At 32.2% G+C, this 17,684-nt stretch overlaps 1 protein-coding gene across 6 annotated transcripts in view; it reads left to right on the top strand.

Annotated features, from left to right (window-relative positions):
• The window catches only part of FSTL5 (follistatin like 5), a 553,085-nt gene that overhangs the window by 180,061 nt on the left and 355,340 nt on the right, over nt 1–17,684 (top strand). For all 6 annotated transcript variants that reach the window (XM_054576111.1, XM_054576108.1, XM_054576110.1 and 3 more), the window contains exon 4: nt 7,627–7,875. In XM_054576111.1, coding sequence (XP_054432086.1) covers nt 7,627–7,875 — 249 coding nt within the window. The remainder of the gene's footprint in view (nt 1–7,626; nt 7,876–17,684) is intronic.

Raw genomic sequence — 17,684 nt, 5'->3', positions numbered from 1 at the left:
ACCAAGAAGGCCATAATGGATAGAGGACAGAAACAAGAATAGTCACCAAATTATAAGCACCATAAAATATCAGTTCTTTGGACCTGTTGGGCCAGAAGCTTAAAAGGTATAATGAGAGAAACCCCTGGGAAGGAGCTTCAATGACAAATACATTAGCAGGTAGTGAGGGTGAGGGTATAGATCATGAAATAACCTCTACATTTACACCAAAACTGTTCCATCTGCCTGCCAGCAATGTAAAGTAGAAAACAATACTATTTAAACAAATTATACATGATATAAAGGTGTGTGTAGAGAAGATAATTACATGAAAAGATAAACATTTATAAAAATGTCTTTATGTATTGCAGTGTATTGTCCTGATTGTAACTTTTAAGAGTTTATTAATGGTTTAAAAGTAACTAAAAGCCAGTGTTCGTAAGAACACCAGTATCAAGATACTCAAAGCTGAGAAGACCACTCAGTTAACCAATAAAATTAATAAAACAATCTTCATTTTGGTTAAGCAATGAACTAAAAAGACTGACTTCATTTTGTGGAAAAAAAATGAAGTTTCCAAATATGTAGAAGTCATAAACATGGATTACCTTAAAAAAACCAAGTTGTTTTTTTCAGAAAGTGGAAAATAATCAGAGTGGCAAAATGTTTGTAGAGCTTCAGAATAGAGATAAATCAATAAGACTAAAGACCTCAAAATCAGAACAGAACGTAGACTAAATGAGATTTTGTATACTATATATAGATGTTTCCTACCAACAATTCAACTTACAGTTTTTCAACATTATGATGGTATGAAAGCAATATGCAATTAGTAGAAACTATATTTCAGATTTTGATCTTTCCCTGCACTTGCCACCTGTGGTACAGCACTCACAATGCTGGCCGGGGGATGAGTCATGGCTCCCATCAGCCCTGTGTACACTGGGGTAAAATCAGATACTCAAAAGTGAGTGCCCCGTGTTGCCACATATTTTTTTGTATATTTTGGTTTGTGTTTTGCATCCCATCATGTCTATAAAACATCTACCTGGGTCTCCTGCTTCTGGAGATAAGAAGAAGAGGAAGGCAATTATTCCTAGGATGAAACTCATTCTAATTTCTACTTTATGTCTGTATGATTCTGGCTACTCCAAGTTCACATAAGTGAAATTTTGCTGAATTTGTCCTTTTGTCACTGGTGTATAGACCTCCCTGTAATGTTCTCTTTCATAAAGAAAAATAATTCTTGAAAATAAATAGAGCATATTAAAATAATTTAAGTAGATTTTAAATGTAAAATGTTTAAATTCTAAAGCAATATTCTTCTTCTAGTACTCATTTGTTCTTATAATAATAACAGAGCTTGCTATGTCTCCATTTCTCCCTCAATTCCCTATTAGCCATATGGCTGGTATAAGTCTTAACAATCACCATTATAATGAATCTAAAGATTATCTAACCAAATCTATACTTCCATAACAATATTTGATTTTTACTTAGAAATTTCATTCTGCTATTTAATATTCTTATCATTCTGTGAAAATATCTATATTATTAGAGAATAATCTACTGCTTTAAATTTTAATAAGAAATGAGATGTTTTTAAAGTTTTGGATTTATTCCAAAGCCTGAAATACGTTAAGTCTTACAGATGTTTTAGCATATGTCTTTCATCTCATTCAGAGACTTATATAAAATGAAATAATTTTCTTTTATGTCTAATTGATTTATTTTCTTATATCTGGATAAACATTGCTTATATGAGAGAGTGGTAAGTAACGACTAATGACTAACTAAAAAAATGGGAAAACATTTTTTTTTAAATATCACTCCAAACATTTATAGAATTAAAAAAATGTAGAACAAATATTTTGCTTTTAATAAACACAGTCATCTAAAATAAGGTCTTTAATGCCATATATTCAACTATGATCCGTGTTATCAGTTTGTCCATCTACTGACCTATCTGTAATGTCAAGACATTTCAAGTTACTAAGTAAAATTATTAAAGGAGATTTCTTTGGTTTCCAACCCATTTCAATGATCTAAATAAATCACACAGATGATAAAATATGTTTATCTGGTTAAGTGTGTAATTATAAATACTGTAAGCCCTCAGTGGGCCAAAAATATTAATTGAGGAATTTTGACTCCTAGATGGAACATGGAAAAGAAAATATTAATGATTAAGAAAAATTTTGTGTTCTTTCTTACTTATGCCACAAGCTGAGGTTGGAAAGAGTTTTGAGAATGTGTCCTAGGCTCTTTCAATGTTCTGTTAACATAATTAAAATTACAACCCTGCAATTGAGAATGTCAATAAAGAGGTAACATTTGTCGTATTGGATAGTGATCTCAAATTATCTAACTTTTTGAACTGACACATCAAAAATCATCTGCATTTGGCAAAAATTTATTTGCATTAAATGCAAAATATAATTTGGATGGATAAAATTTAACTGAATCCATGGTTTCTAAAAATACCTGTTTTATATTTATCTTAAAAGAAATAAATCCAATGGTAAAATTACAGGCACTTGCAGAAGTCTAACGGATTGTCTGAAATAAGTTGGGAAAGATTCCAAATTTGCTGAACTACAGATATGATATCTTTCAAGCTGCTTTTCAAAAGTTATGGCAAACTTTTAGTAAGGCTGCCTTGTTTTGACTGACACCAAAGAGCAAGGCAATACATATCCCGATCATTAAGAGTCATACATAGATCATACTGTGTTCAGTCTTCTGCAGGCATTGGAGTATGTACTTGAACTGCCACTTGCCATGACGTTTGTGAGGACTGAATGTATTTTGTCAGAGTTTACAATGTGCAACAGGTATTTATATTTTGGATTTACTGTAGGTTCACAACTTTTCCATAAATAGGTACCAAAATGTTACCAAAATATTATATTTATTTCTAAATCAAAATACAAAATAATAGAAATCTAAGCCTTTTTTCTTTTCTTTTTTTATGAAGATGAGGGAAAATCTTATATAGTGGATTCTTTTGAAAAATATAGGTGCATTATTTGGAAACACACATTTCAATACTCCTATAAATACATTCCAATAGATGTAATGAAAGCTAGAGCTATCAAAGGCTGTTCTTTATTTATTCTAATGTTTTTAGGTAAATATATTCTATATGACAAAAATCATAGTAACTGATAATTTTTAATAATAACTGTATTTGTTAAACACATACTTCATGGCAGACACTTTCATTGCATCATCTCACGTAATCCTCTAAACCACCACATGATACTATAATGATGATTATTATCTCCATTCTAATTACTCATTTAAATAAAAGTTATGGAGGTTCTTTGTGTTCTACTTAGATGAGGAAACATGCGCTCCATGTTGGGGTTTTTTTTTTTTTTTTTTTTTTACTAATTTGCCTTTAATCACACTTATAGTGACAGTGGGCTATAAATAAAAGAATGATTTGAAAGTTCACTTTTGTAACTTTTAACCTGATATAAAAATAAAACAAATAATGACAAAACCTTAGGAAAAAAGTAGTTTAGAAAAATCTAAGTTAAAAATAATGTTGCATGTAGAATAGCTGATGCTACTTCTACAATTTATACGTATTTAAATTAGAGAATTATGAATATATGGTTGTTTAGTGCAGGCAAAGTTTAAATATTAGGTGTCCTGAGAAAGCTTACTAAATATATTTCTCAGACGTAAGCCTTTGTTGTAAAACTATGTTTTTACAAGCAACTTCAAAAAATTTATTTATAGAATTTATTAGGGTGATATTAGTTAATAAAATTATATAGGTTTCAGATTTCTATAATAAATATATCACCTGTATATTGTACTGGGTGTTCACCACCCCAATCAAGTCTCCTTCCATGACTATTTATCCCCCTTTTACCCTCTTCTACCTTCCTAACCCCTTTCCCTCTTGTAATCACCAAGCCGTTGTCTGTGTCTATGAGGTATTTTTTTCCCCTTTGCTTAATCCCTTCACCTAAAAAGGTTAAGCATTCTTAAATGAAAGGATTGTTTGGATGAAAGTAAATACAAAGATGATTTATTAGTTCCTTCTTATTTTACTATTTGAATCACAGACCCAGTTGAGGTCAGACTAATATAAAATAGAAAAGCAAATACTATAATGTTGTTCTCTGACCAGAAATCTGTTGTTCTTTCTAACAAACCAAAGTTAATGGAATGCTTACAGCTTGGACTTTACTACTACTTATTTTTTATAAGACAGTGGCTCAAATAGCTTGGCACTCTAAATCAATTATGTTTATTACCATTATATTCACTAGAGGTAGTTAACTCATCAAAATCCAGTTCTTCCCTCCCTTTGCTGTTACTGTTTTAAATTCAGCATCTGTTTCATACCTTGTCTCTCCATATATTAGCCTCTAAACTTCTAATTCATTCCATAAACATAATCTTAATTGTGACAGGGTACATTGTCTATGAGGTCTGGTCTGATACCCATTCCATTCTCCTCTGTGCCCCTAAATGTGCCCCTAAATCTTTGCCTCTCTACTTAGGTTCTCTCACATCCTGTCTTAATGCCCTTTCTAAGCAATAGGAAAAGTGTCAATCTCCACTCTATTCCTCTATTCTATAGCAACCCTGCACACAGCAATAATTACATTTTATTAAAGTTTCTTTCAGTTTAGACCCACTTTATATTAACTACCTATTTGATAGAGAGTATATTGTATAAATAACTCAAAGAGAATTTCATCATGGTTGAGAATCTCAAAAGACCATCTTTAGAACTATGTAGAATTATTTTACTTATGAGTCGGAATCTTTCATTTTGTAATGTTTCAGCTTTGTTCATTTTATTTTTCAATTTCAATGATTCAAAGATGATTTTTTTTTCAATTACAGTTTACTTTCAATATTATTTTGCATTGGTTTCAGGTGAACAGCTTAGTGGTTAGATAGTCATATACTTTACATAGTGTTCACCTCGATATTCCAGTACCCACCTGGCACTATACATAATTATAGCACTGTGATGAACTATATTCCTTGTGCTTTCCTTTACATTCCAGTGACTATTTTGTAACTACCAAATATGTATTTTCTCTTTGTTTGTTTTAAATCTGAGGAATTTTTGTAAACCTCTGAAGACATAAAAATTATGATGATGTACTTGTTAAATATAAAGCACTTTTGTGGGAACAAATGTTATTTTATAAACTTATGGGATAGCAGATTATACATTCCTGATTAAAATTCATTTAGTGTGTTTTCTGATTGAATATATGTAAAAGAAATTTTTGAAATGTTGATCAGATTAAATTGATTTAATTTCAGCTAAAAGTTAAGTTCAGCATTAGTCATGGATAATTACTGTCAAAAAGGATACGTCTAAGCTACTCATTTACATAACATGAGTTTTCTTTTGGATTGCACATGAATTAATTAAATTTTATTTAATAGTAGCAGCTATGTGCAACACACAGATTCTAGCTAGTGTAAACTAATTCATTAACTTCTACAAAATAGCCAGTATTCTAATACAGATCTCTGAACTGTAGTATAGATGTTGAGAAGAAAAATTGAAGAGGAGAGAACCTGTGAAAGATACCTACCATTCTAGATACACCAGAAATGACTTCCTTTTAGAGCGGAGTATTTCTCACCAAAAATGGCAGCCCCATTTTGAACCCTAGAAACATCAACCATTGGCATAAGTACTCCTATAAGGATAAGGACAATGATTTTCCAAATTGAAGTTGGTCATTAATTTGTAGTTATAATTAATATAATTTTAAACTTTCTTTTTGATGTATCACATTGAACATTATGAAGTAATAATATAACAGAAGCAAATTGTCATTTTTTTATGTCTTTTTCTCATTCCTTCTAAATACCCACATTATTTTAGATGGTTTTAATTATAGTATAAACTTCTCATATTTTCTCATCTATGCAAGAGCTTTCATAATTATTTACCTGGTTGTTTTCTTTGTGTTATATTTATTTTTATTACAAATCATAATTTCAATAAGCCAAAGGCCCCAAAGTTGTGATGCTGGAAGCAGCAGTAGCATCATCACCTGTCAGCTTAGAGTTACAAATTTGGAGCTGGACCCCAGATCTGCTGACTCAGAAAATATAGAGTTGAGTGGAGGCAGAAGCTATGTTTTTAACCACTTCACTAAGCCATTATATTACATGCCAAACTTCAAGAAGTACCACATTAAATATTTTCTAAAATGTACTAAAACATTTCACTAAGTTATAAATTATTTGAAATATAATACTTTTGGAAAGTTTCATTCAATAAATTATATTTTTGTTTTAAATTTTAAAGAATATTGTTTAACAATTGGAATACAGTATCAAAGAGGACAAGTATTTTAAAGTGTTTACAAAAACATTTGTTCCAATTTATATTGCTATCAAAAAATAGCAATTACATTGTTGATAATGTTCATCTTTATTTGAATCTTTTAAATTTTGTTAATTTTTGGGGGGAATTACCTACATATGTATGGAAAAAAGTGCTGCATATTTTTTATTTAAAAACAAATAAAATTGATTCTTTAAATACTTTTTCATTGGTGTATGTTTGTCCTTCTTAAAGTTAGTTTCTATAAAGACAAAATACTACTAATAATAACTAACATGTAAATGAAGTTTTATATGGGCCAAGCCCAAGCCCTGTGCTCTTCCTAACCCTATTTTTCCAGCTCTGCCTACAAAAGCATAGGGATTGAAGTTGTTGGGTTTTAGTACAAAACTGTTGAATCCATCTATACTTTCCTTATGCCACTGGGGATTATTAAGTGAATAAGTAACAAGAAAATCCATGATTTATTAATCAGTCATGAAATACATAAGTGATTGTTAAATTGGCAAGGTCAAAAAAAGAAATGATCAGTTGTTAGAGCCTACTAAGAAGTTTTTAAGATCCTATTTTTCATTCCTATACCCTATTTCCTGCCTTATATATATGTACATTTTCTTTCCCCTCCCCAGAATTCTGTTAATGTAAAAGTTGACATTTGTTAAACGTTTACAGTGTGCTAAGGATGGGCTCTCTGCAGATTATTCCAGTTAGTGTTTTGTACAACAATAAGAGATGGTCTACCCAGGGTGTCCTACCCACGGTGCTGCAGGCGGCCAAGGATGGCTATGAATTCAGCCCAACACAGAATCATAAATTTACCTAAAAATTTTTTTTTGCTCATCAGTTTTCATTAGTATTTGTGTGTTTAATGAGTGGCCCAAGACAACTCTTTTTCTTTCAGCGTGGCCCAGAATTGCCAAAAGTTTGAACACCCTTGGATCCCCTTTTTACAGATGGACAGTTTGGCACAGAGAAGTCATTTTTTTCAAGCCCGTAACGCTAATAAGTGTTGGAGCCCGTATTTGAACTTGGGCAGCTTAGTTTTAGAGACTTTGTTCTGAGGACCACACTGCTCACTGGGGAGAAAGAAGAATGCTCAAGGAGAGAAGGGGAGGGAGGGAAGAATGTGGAACATATTTTGAAAAAGTTCATCTGCTGGTTCTAAGTCCTTTCTCTGCTGAGTGCAACTGAAGCCTGATTTTGCTATATTCCTCTTAGACAGATGTTTTCACTTGAAACTTTAGCAGGAACGTATTATTTGGACAAATGAATCCAAATGATTTTCTGTCCTTTATCCTCAGGATTCCATATTCAGAATGGCCCTTTGGGGTCTTGTGAAAATAAGTACTGTGGTTTGGGAAGGCACTGTGTTATCAGCAGAGAGACGGGACAACCAGAATGTGCCTGCATGAACCTCTGCAAACGGCACTACAAACCGGTGTGCGGATCTGATGGAGAATTCTATGAAAACCACTGTGAAGTGCACAGAGCTGCTTGCCTGAAGAGACAAAAGATTACCATCGTCCACACTGAAGACTGCTTCTTCACAGGTAAATGCAGGGTGAACCTAAATTGTCATCCTTCTCTGTTTATTTTTCCTCTCAATTAGTGTCATTAAGTTTAAATTCTAACACAATTTTCTATCTGCAAATGTCTAACAAACGCTAGCTTAGTTACACCAGTAGGCAGCAAATGTATAGAAATTTGCATGAATATAATTCTGAATCTTAGTTATGAGAACAAAGCTGGCCAAAATATGACTCCAACTTTAATATAGTTAACAGAACCGCACCATATGGCTTTCCACTCATGCAGTGATCTGAGGGACACGGGGTGGCGGGCCAGCAACGGTCAACTGGCCAAATCCACCCAGTGGCGAAGCACCTGGAGTGGAGCAGTGGGAATAGCCAATGCCAAGTCGTGCTGTGATAACATCTCATTTCCTCCTGATTAGAAAGGATGGTTTCATTTATGCCACATAATTCAAATTATATGGAGCCCGTAAATGCCCACTAAAATAACTATGAAGAACTCATGCTAAACTCATTTAGTAAATTTCCGATGACCATAATTGAAAATTTTAAAGTATTGGTATTTACCTTCATGGTACTCAGAATCATTGGGCATTGTTTGTGGCACAATATTGCTCAATATGTAATTTGACACATTATTTTAACAGGCTATAAAAATAAATCATTGAACAGTGTTAATGTTATTTATTTATTTATAAACGTATTTGTTATTTGTGTGTATTTGTACTGGAGAGAACATTTGGTTGTTAGTATCTCTAACCCAGGCTTAAATTCTGACATGTTAACTATATAGAACTTTTATTAGTCAAATAGGTCAATGATCAACCTGATTACTAATCTTTGGTTCCATGTCCCAGGTTTCCAGAATATTGTTGAACTATATTTCCACTTAAACACTTGCTGGATGTTTTAATTCTTAGCTTAAACTTATGCTTCAGCTATGTCATTATACTTCATTTGCTGACCAATTAAGATAAAATGACTATTCAAAAATTCTTCTTTTTCAAACTTGGTAAAATATATGAAGTATTATTTCTAAGGTGATGAAAAAATTATACACAGAGCTTTTAAATTAAAAAAATGAGATGCTCTGTAGTCATTGTGGTTACTGGAAGCCCTTTGATATAAATGAAGAAAAAATATAAAAATAGTTTCTTTACAAATGCGAACTGTGTGCAATTTTAGTACATGCTCAGATAATTTTATTATATAAGATTCCCTTCCTTTACAGCTACTGTGAAGAGCAGCTACTTTGGTTTTAAGTTCAATTTATCCCCCTCTTCTATCAAATCTATTTTACAAGTAACTAAAATTGATTATATTAACGTTGTGCTTTAAAGCTCATAAAAGAGTATTTTTTCTGTAATTTTGACCTGAGATGATACAGTGGAAATTTTTTTGTTTCACTGATGCATGATATTACAAAAGCATGTAAATATATACTGTTAAATTAATTTAGAATTAAATTTTCCAGCTGAGATTTTTATCCAGAGACACTTAAGAATTGATTATATGGAAATATATGATATTAAATATAATGTGGGAAAATCTAGTGTATTTAATGTTCTGCTTTATTGCTGGATGCTAAGGCATAATGCAACTCACTATATAAATCAGCATAGAGATAGATGAACTAGATATTACTAAGAATGTCACCCCTGTATGAGTTTATACACAATGGTTTCAAAAACTTTGGTCCTTCACACTTTTACCAAGCATATTTATTACATTTACAATTAATTCAAAATCATTATATATAGTATTAAAATTCCATTTATTTTTTTTCTGATTTAGTTAAAACATTTCCCAGTTTTCAGAATTTGTGAATCTGCTGTTTGTTGGTTGGTTTTGGTGTTTTGCCTAATGTATGTATCACTCACAAAAGGGTTCTATTTCGGCAGGACGGAAGTAGGTAGTACAGAACAAAACAGTAAATTGCCTGTCTTAGTAGTGTGCAACTGGCTAAGTTTTGGACATAAAAGAAGACTATATAGCTGAAGGCTTGACATCGTTGTGATGGCTAGAATAAATTCTTGTGATTGTGACTATTTTCTGTAGAATTTCAGCTATTTATAGTTTCCACTAATGGTGCAAAGGAAGAAACAAATCAAGTTTTGTGGGAACAATCCACATTCATTTGTTTAGAAATTGTTTTGGGAGCTTTTGTACTATAAAAGGAGAGCTGAGTAGTTGCAACAGCAAAAGTGTGGCCAGCAAAACCTAAAAAGTATTTTATCTGCATCTTTTCAGCAAAAGTTTGTTAACTTCTGCTTTAAAAAGTTAATAGTGCCTTCAAATTAAGTTTTGAAAACATTTGCAAATCTTTGCTATTCTGTATCTTCCTGGCTATAGTGGACAAAAATGCCTGTAGTAAAACTGAGTAGAACATACACCTACACACAAATGCATACAAGTAAAACAGGAAATCTGAGGAAGATTACTGGTCAGTATTAAAGTTGATATCCTGGTTATGATATTGTACTCTGCAAAGGTTGGCAAAAGTAGATTTACAGTTGTATGTGAAACACAGAGTTTGTTTTTGTATTATTATTTATTAATTACTGTATTATTTTCCATATGATCAACTGTCAACCTACTTTTGCCTACCCTGTAATTTTGCAGAATGTTACCATTGGTAGAAATTGGTTGGAGCATACAGGGACTCTCTCTGTAGTATTTCTTACAACAGCACATGAGTTTACAGTTATATCAAAATAAAAGAATTCACTGAAAAATGGTACTGGGAAAATACTAGCAGATACTTAAAACAATTTTAAAGAAAGCAGAATTTGCATTATTTATTCATTATTGACCTATAAGATAAGTCATATTTGTTTCACATACTGAATTTATCAGAATTGCCATTGGTATTTTTACCTAAACATTACAAAAAGAATATATTTAAAATAAGTTATATTTGCACAAGTGTATATATTGATTCATTTGTTTTAATTTAAAATGAGAATTCAGGCTTAAAAATACATGTATATGTATATCTTTATATCTATATATCTATTTCTATAATTGTACTTATAATTACATAGATCTTCTTACTATTATTTGTGTTAAATATCTAAATGTTTCTGTAGTATGCTCAGCATTTACCACTAATGATTCTTACATACAGATGAATTCACTAAGAATTATCTTTATGGTTTATGATTTGTGGAACTGTAGATAAAACATAAAATATATCTATGAACATAATATTTTTCTAATTTATTTTTATTCAAGTGTATATGATTACAAAGAAATTGACAATAATAGGGTATAGAATAATGTAGTATTTGTTTATTGGCATCAAATACTTTATGGTTATGCTTATACATAGCATAAAACTTTCTAGTTTTATGTGATGCCTAGCTATTTATTGTAATGATGGTTTTCCCTTAATGCCATTTCCCATCCCCACCCCCACCCCCAAAGTGTTTTGTAGCTGCTGGAATTTCATGTCACTTAACAGGTACAACTTCCTCTCACCCTGACACCAGGTCAGTCTGTCACACACGGCAGAATTTAGTTACTCAGAGTATAGACATAGCTGGAGTAAGAAACTCAGTATGTAACCCATGCCAAATAGGGAATTAAATCTTTTATGAGAAAGTCAATTGAACTGAAATCCTCTTGCCATTTACTATGTTGAGAATAAAACTGCCATAAAGGCAAATGTTCTGTGCACTTAAATGTGCATCACAAACAATAATGACTTGGGAAATATGGTTTTATGGCTATATGTGTGCTCATTGAATGAGATTTGACATTGTGTTCTTTTTCATTGGTATAATCTGGAATGACATTTATATTCCAGTTTTTAAAAATTAGATCTTTTACCCGAATTTTTTTTTTTAAAGATGAGGCTCATAGAATTTAGGCTTAAAAACAAGGTTGGCAATGATATTTTAAAATATTTTAGTATGTGTAATGTGCTAATCCACACATTGCTTTCAAATTGCTTTTTTTTTTTTTAGTGTACTTTAGTAAAGATTATATTTTATGTGCCGGCTTTTCTACCATTTCATGAAAAATTATAATCTTAAAAATATATAAAACTTCTCTTTATTTTATTTATTTATTGGTTAAATGAAATATTACTTAATTTATTCTCAAATAGAATATCTATTAGATGTATAACAGTGTTATTTTACTCCCCTACCCTCCACCCGAAAAAGAAACTTTATTGACTAAGTTGATGTCTTACTGCATTTAATTTTTGTCAAATTTCCCTGCTTGTGACATATAGGAAGTAAATTTAACCTTTACATACATACATAGTCTTATCTTGTTTTTGTACATTTTTATGTTATATCATTTTTCTTCAGTTTCAAGTTATAAAATAAATATTTTAGTTTAATATTTTATTTCATATTTTCTATGGCTGTATGAATATTTCATTAATAGTTATAAGCACAATATTCAACAGTGACAGGAAAAAATGAGAACATTAGTTCAAATAATTTGTCTTCTATCTTGAAGCTGTTTAAATATTGTATCAGTCATTACCTCTCACTGACACCTTCACTTATCATGTTTATTTGCTCAGTATCCCATTTTCGAATGTTGAATATGATTTCTCTGTAGCTTCCAAAGTGAAGAACTTTTTAAAAACTATTATTTTTCAATGTAGTTGATATATCCCCTTTGATATTTGTTTTAGCAAAACAGGATAATGAAAAACTTTCCATTGATTAGATGAAGCATATGTAGTTGGGGATAAAAATGTTCTCTAGAAAATGCAGTTGAATGTTGTCCCCTGTTAGTTTAATTTGTATTTCACTTTTAAAATTCTTTCTAAAGGGTGCTTATGGATGTTTCAGAGAACATTTGAAAACTTATTAATTACAAAAAGTTAAAACCAAATGACGAAAGTGAGAAGCTTTGCACATGGTTATCATGCAGATAGTGATGCAAAAAAAAAATAATAAAAACTTTTTTGTAAGGAATAACATTAAATAAAGGAGATTTGGCACTTTCCAGGACAATAAAATGTGGAGGTAATTATCAGTGTTGTTCCTTTGATAATCATTAAGCTAAAGATAAAGAACGTCTTTAATTTTAAAATTTTAAATTAATTTGATTAATATGCAGTAAGAAAACACATCATCTTGGTATAAATTATTGATTAACCTGGTGGTTACAATAGCGCTTCAATCTTGGGCAGTGTGTGCTTATGCAAATATGACACATTTTATGCGCTCTCTTATGTGATAATCACTTTAAGAACTTATTTCCATATGTTTCCCTCATGCGATATAAGTTATAAAGAAAAGGCAGTAACACGTTGTCCTAACATAAACTTTGTAGTAATAATGAAGATTTCTATACGGAAAGTATCACTTTTTTATTTCTACCATACATCGGTGATTTTCAAAAATCCGTAATAATTAAACAGATATAATCATAAAAGAATAGTGAATTGAGACAACTGATGATGTTTCCAACAATTACTTCCCAAACATTCAGAATAAGTTAGGTCCCAGATAAGTCTTCCTTGATTGTCATTTATTTAAATCATAATACTGTGATTCAAAAGTACATAGGCAAAAGTGTGAAAATCTATCTGTGAGTAACCTTAAAGGATAGAGGTAAAAACTTAGTTACCATTAGATAGGAGAGTCAAGAGGGAGATTAAAATATAACAGGCAGTTAAATCAAAATGTACAACTGAGGTCAGAAAAATAAATTTTGGATTTTGTTGGACTCATAGAAAAATTACTAAAATGGTTTTTGGTGGAGAAGAGTGAAGTAGAAAAGTTTTACCAAGGCTAGGCATGTTTTTGTTGGTTTCTTTTTAGATTAGACTAGAATTTATTAATACATGAAAGCAAGGTGGAAGTTATAAGGTCAACTAGAACCGTACTGCAGTTGCCCAAAAGAGAGATTGAGGTGATGGGATTTGAATAAAAATAACATAAGTGCCAGTGGTGGTACAAAATTGTCTGATTGCCTTAATTCCCTGTGGGTTGGACACAGAGTTTGGGAATTAAAGAAATAAGCTAAGCGAAAATAAATAGATAAATAAAGATTTGAGGAGACATTGACTGGAATGTTAAGCATTGGGGGACTCACACATTTAGAAAGAATATTTACAGAAATGCATATGCATTTAAGGTTACTTAGATTTTAATCCTTTTCAGACAAGCAAAGGAAGGTGTTATTTATGCAGTTGAGTAGGAGTCAGAAAATCAAAGTAGAGTTTGGTGCCAGATACATTTATCAGTCATAAGCACATTAATAAAGAAACAAGACAGGGTACTCTAGAGATCACCCCTAGAGTGCACGTTGGGAAGCAGAGAGCTGAGGATAGAACTCTGTTGTACTTCATCTTTTTAACAGTCAGGAGGCAGAGGAAGAATAAACAACGGAGACAAAGCATAGTCACCAGTGACAGAGGAAAAAAAAAAACAAGACAATGTAGATACACAGCAGCTACATAAGAAAGTTTTTTTATGGAGGACAAAATGCCAGCCAAATTAAATGTTGCCAAGGTCAAGTATGATATGATGAGGACTGGAAAATGATCATTATATTTGGAAGGATTAAGGCCATGGTTTACTTTGTTAAAAGTATGTAAGAGAAAATAGAAGCTGAGGAAGTGAGATAGTAAGTGTAGAAAGTTCATTGGAAGGGTGTTTCTCTAAAGAAAAGCAGATATATGTTGGCATGTATAGTGCAGGTGTAGACACATACATACTGGTAAGGACAGAAACATGTGAATGGGAATAAAGAAAGAGGGGGAAATTTATGAGGCAAGAAAAAGAGGAGGTGATTGCCAGAGCAGACCCTTTGGATAGACTAGACAGAATGTGATCCAAGAAACGAAAGGCAGATTTGGATTTTTAAAAAAGGTTTTATTTATTTATTTTTAGAAGGGAAGGGAGGGAAAAAAAGAGGGGGAGAAACATCAATGTGTGGTTGCCTCTTGCGTGCCCCCCACTGGGGACCTGGCCTGCAACCCAGGCATGTGCCCTGACTGGGAATCGAACCAGCGACCCCTTGCTTTGCTGGCTGGTACTCAACCCACTAAGCCACACTAGCCAGAGCAGATTTGGATTTAGAGGAGAGCATCAGTTCAGAAGAAAAGGAAAATAAACACTTTCAGGGGCAGGTAGGTGGACATATTCTATGATATAAAAGTGTGTTGTTCCCATCTGATTGCTTAGGTTTTCATAATGATGTAAGAAATGAAGAATCAGTTGAAAGTGACAGAGAAGATGATTATAGAGACTTAAGGAAAAGACAAAGGAAATATAAAAGGATTTCCAATGGTTTTTAAAAACAGAATGGTATCTCTGCTTATAAATTTAATTTGAGAGTAGACTTTTGTGGTGTATCTTTCTACAAATGTAGTCAACTGCTTAGATTAAGGCATTAAGAAGCTGAAGAATTGGGTTTAACCAGAATTTTTATTTTTCCAGAAAACAATTTTAGATAAAAAAAAAAGGTTCAAAGCCATATTCTCCATCTCCTTCAGAGGCGGTATGATTATGTTATTTGTGGCTTACTATGTATGTCTACTCTGCCATCCAGGGATCTCATGGTGGGTACCTTCTGCCTCAGCTTTCATATAGACCAGGATGGATTCCCGAAACATCTCTACATCCTGAACACTGTATTATGTATTTTGGCTTAACTTCCTAATGTTACCATTCAGGTTACATCTGTGCCTCTTAGTTAAAATCAAATCTGTTTAGATGAGTTGGTCAGGCCACACCTTTCCAAGGTATTTGGCCACACCAACAAAAGCTGGCCTATATGCTCTTATTTCATTAGCTTTCCATCTCTCTGATCAATTAGCAGCCACTGTGTTGGGTATAGGGACAAGTTATACAATTTTTTTTTAACATATATAAAAAGAACTATAGGCAGATAACTCTGCAAAAAGCGTGGATGGGAAATTATCTTGAGACATAGCTAACCATATCACTTTATTATTAATGCGATAGGAAAGCTATGAGGTGATGTTATCCAAAATAACCATTGTAGCAAGGTTGCACTTTGACAAATGAAACTGTCTTATTTGGTTAAGTCAATTATTTGGAAGTTTGAGGCAGGACAAACATGTTCTACTTATTTACTATTTTCCCGTTTAAAACAATTTTATTTATTTTATATTTTCTAATCAATCTGGCTCCTGATAATGTTGGAATACAGACTGACTTAGTGTGAATGTTCCCAGCATTGTTGGCATTTGATTCATTTTTTCAAAACATTGTTTTTCCTGAAGAAAGAAGAAAATGCTATTAAAAATTAAGAAAGATGTATGAGTACTTGATAAATCTAATATGGCATTAGTATAATTCATTTAAAGGAACAATGCTGTATATGTTTGGTTAATTTTTAAAATGCTCAAAATTTTACATGTTTTGTCAAAAGACTTCAGATAATAATTCCTATAAAGTAATTAGAGAAATAAAATACATGCATATGTATACCACGGATTGGTATGTATGAGAAAAAAATGATTTTTGAGTGTTCACTGATGATTATTGACACCTAATCCTGTGGCAGACCCATTCTTAAGGCTCTATCCAAAGATGGAGACGAGAGAGTTCTTACTTTTGGGTGGAGTTGAGTGGCTAGACCAATCAAATAATGACCAATGGTGTTTTCCTCCATTGCCAGGAACATCTCATGGCAGGTAAGATTAGCACATGTAGCTGATATTTGAGTACACTGAACTCCTTCTGTATCACGCAAACCTATCTACCTTTTGTTTAGTGAAACCCGCTTCCCCATGGTGTGTAAGTGCCACATTGCATCCAATTGTTGCTTATGGATGCTTAGATTTTACTCTTGGCAGTTTATTATTACTGAGGATAAAGTCCAAATTATAGAGAGCAGGGATCCATGAGAACCATATTCAGCAAGAAATGAGACAATCAGATTAAGAGAACAGCAACAGGGAAGTTAAAACTCAAAAAAATGTGTGAAGAACTAATTTCCCCTTCTCATATTGCATGTTAACTCTTGCAGCTTTGAAAGGCACTGCATATTGTTTTAATAAGCAGGCAAGAGTCCTTTTTAAGGATTTACATCCTCAACCTTCCTAAGTCTATTCTACCAACCTAGGAGATGCTGGTCATTCACTCTACTTTCAGATAAGTGATGGTAGCAGATAAGGTATAGTGATGTAGTGTATAAGCTAATGCATACATGTAACATGAGAAAACATAATAACCATGTATGTGGAACATGGAATATTTTGACTAAGTTGGCTGTTAAAAGGAAGAGAAAGACTTTTGGAGCTACTCATTTGCACTGTGTCTGTGTGGTCCTTGGACATGCATCTACTCCCAAACAAGTACAGAATAGGACATTAGAGCTCTAGCTTTGAGGTAGAGTTTTTATGCCTTATCAAAAACCATAATTGATTTTGTCAATCCCCTCATTTACTTATTTTCAAAATAGATACACATGTGTAAATTCATTATACGAGACAAAACTGAACATTGTTTATTTTACAGTTGAAAAATACTAGTAGGCTTAAATCCATAGCACTTTTAGTAAATACAAAAGAACATGTAGATTGGTATGGGTGTGTTTTCCAGTATTCAGGATAATAAATAAGGTATTTAGCTGAGGAGACAGTCTACAAACATAACAGTGTGGCTTTGGGGTTTAATTAAATTTATGTCAAAATTACTTTCAAAATCTGGGGAAAAATATGCTTGAATAATATAGCACATGTTTTGGCCTTTAAAATTTTTAACAAGTGGAAACATTTACATGACACATTGGCACAATCTCCACAGCTCAGTATACAATATAGCAACAGCTTTGTTCATTAATTCCACAGTAAATATGCACATTGACTCATGTATAAATTT

The sequence above is a fragment of the Pteronotus mesoamericanus genome, unplaced genomic scaffold, assembly GCF_021234165.1.
Source record: "Pteronotus mesoamericanus isolate MK-2021 breed Mesoamerican mustached bat unplaced genomic scaffold, CSHL_Meso_final contig_32, whole genome shotgun sequence".
Lineage (NCBI taxonomy): Eukaryota > Metazoa > Chordata > Mammalia > Chiroptera > Mormoopidae > Pteronotus > Pteronotus mesoamericanus.
The sequence above is the reverse complement of the archived record's forward strand: the minus strand, read 5'-3'. Positions and strand labels throughout refer to the sequence as shown.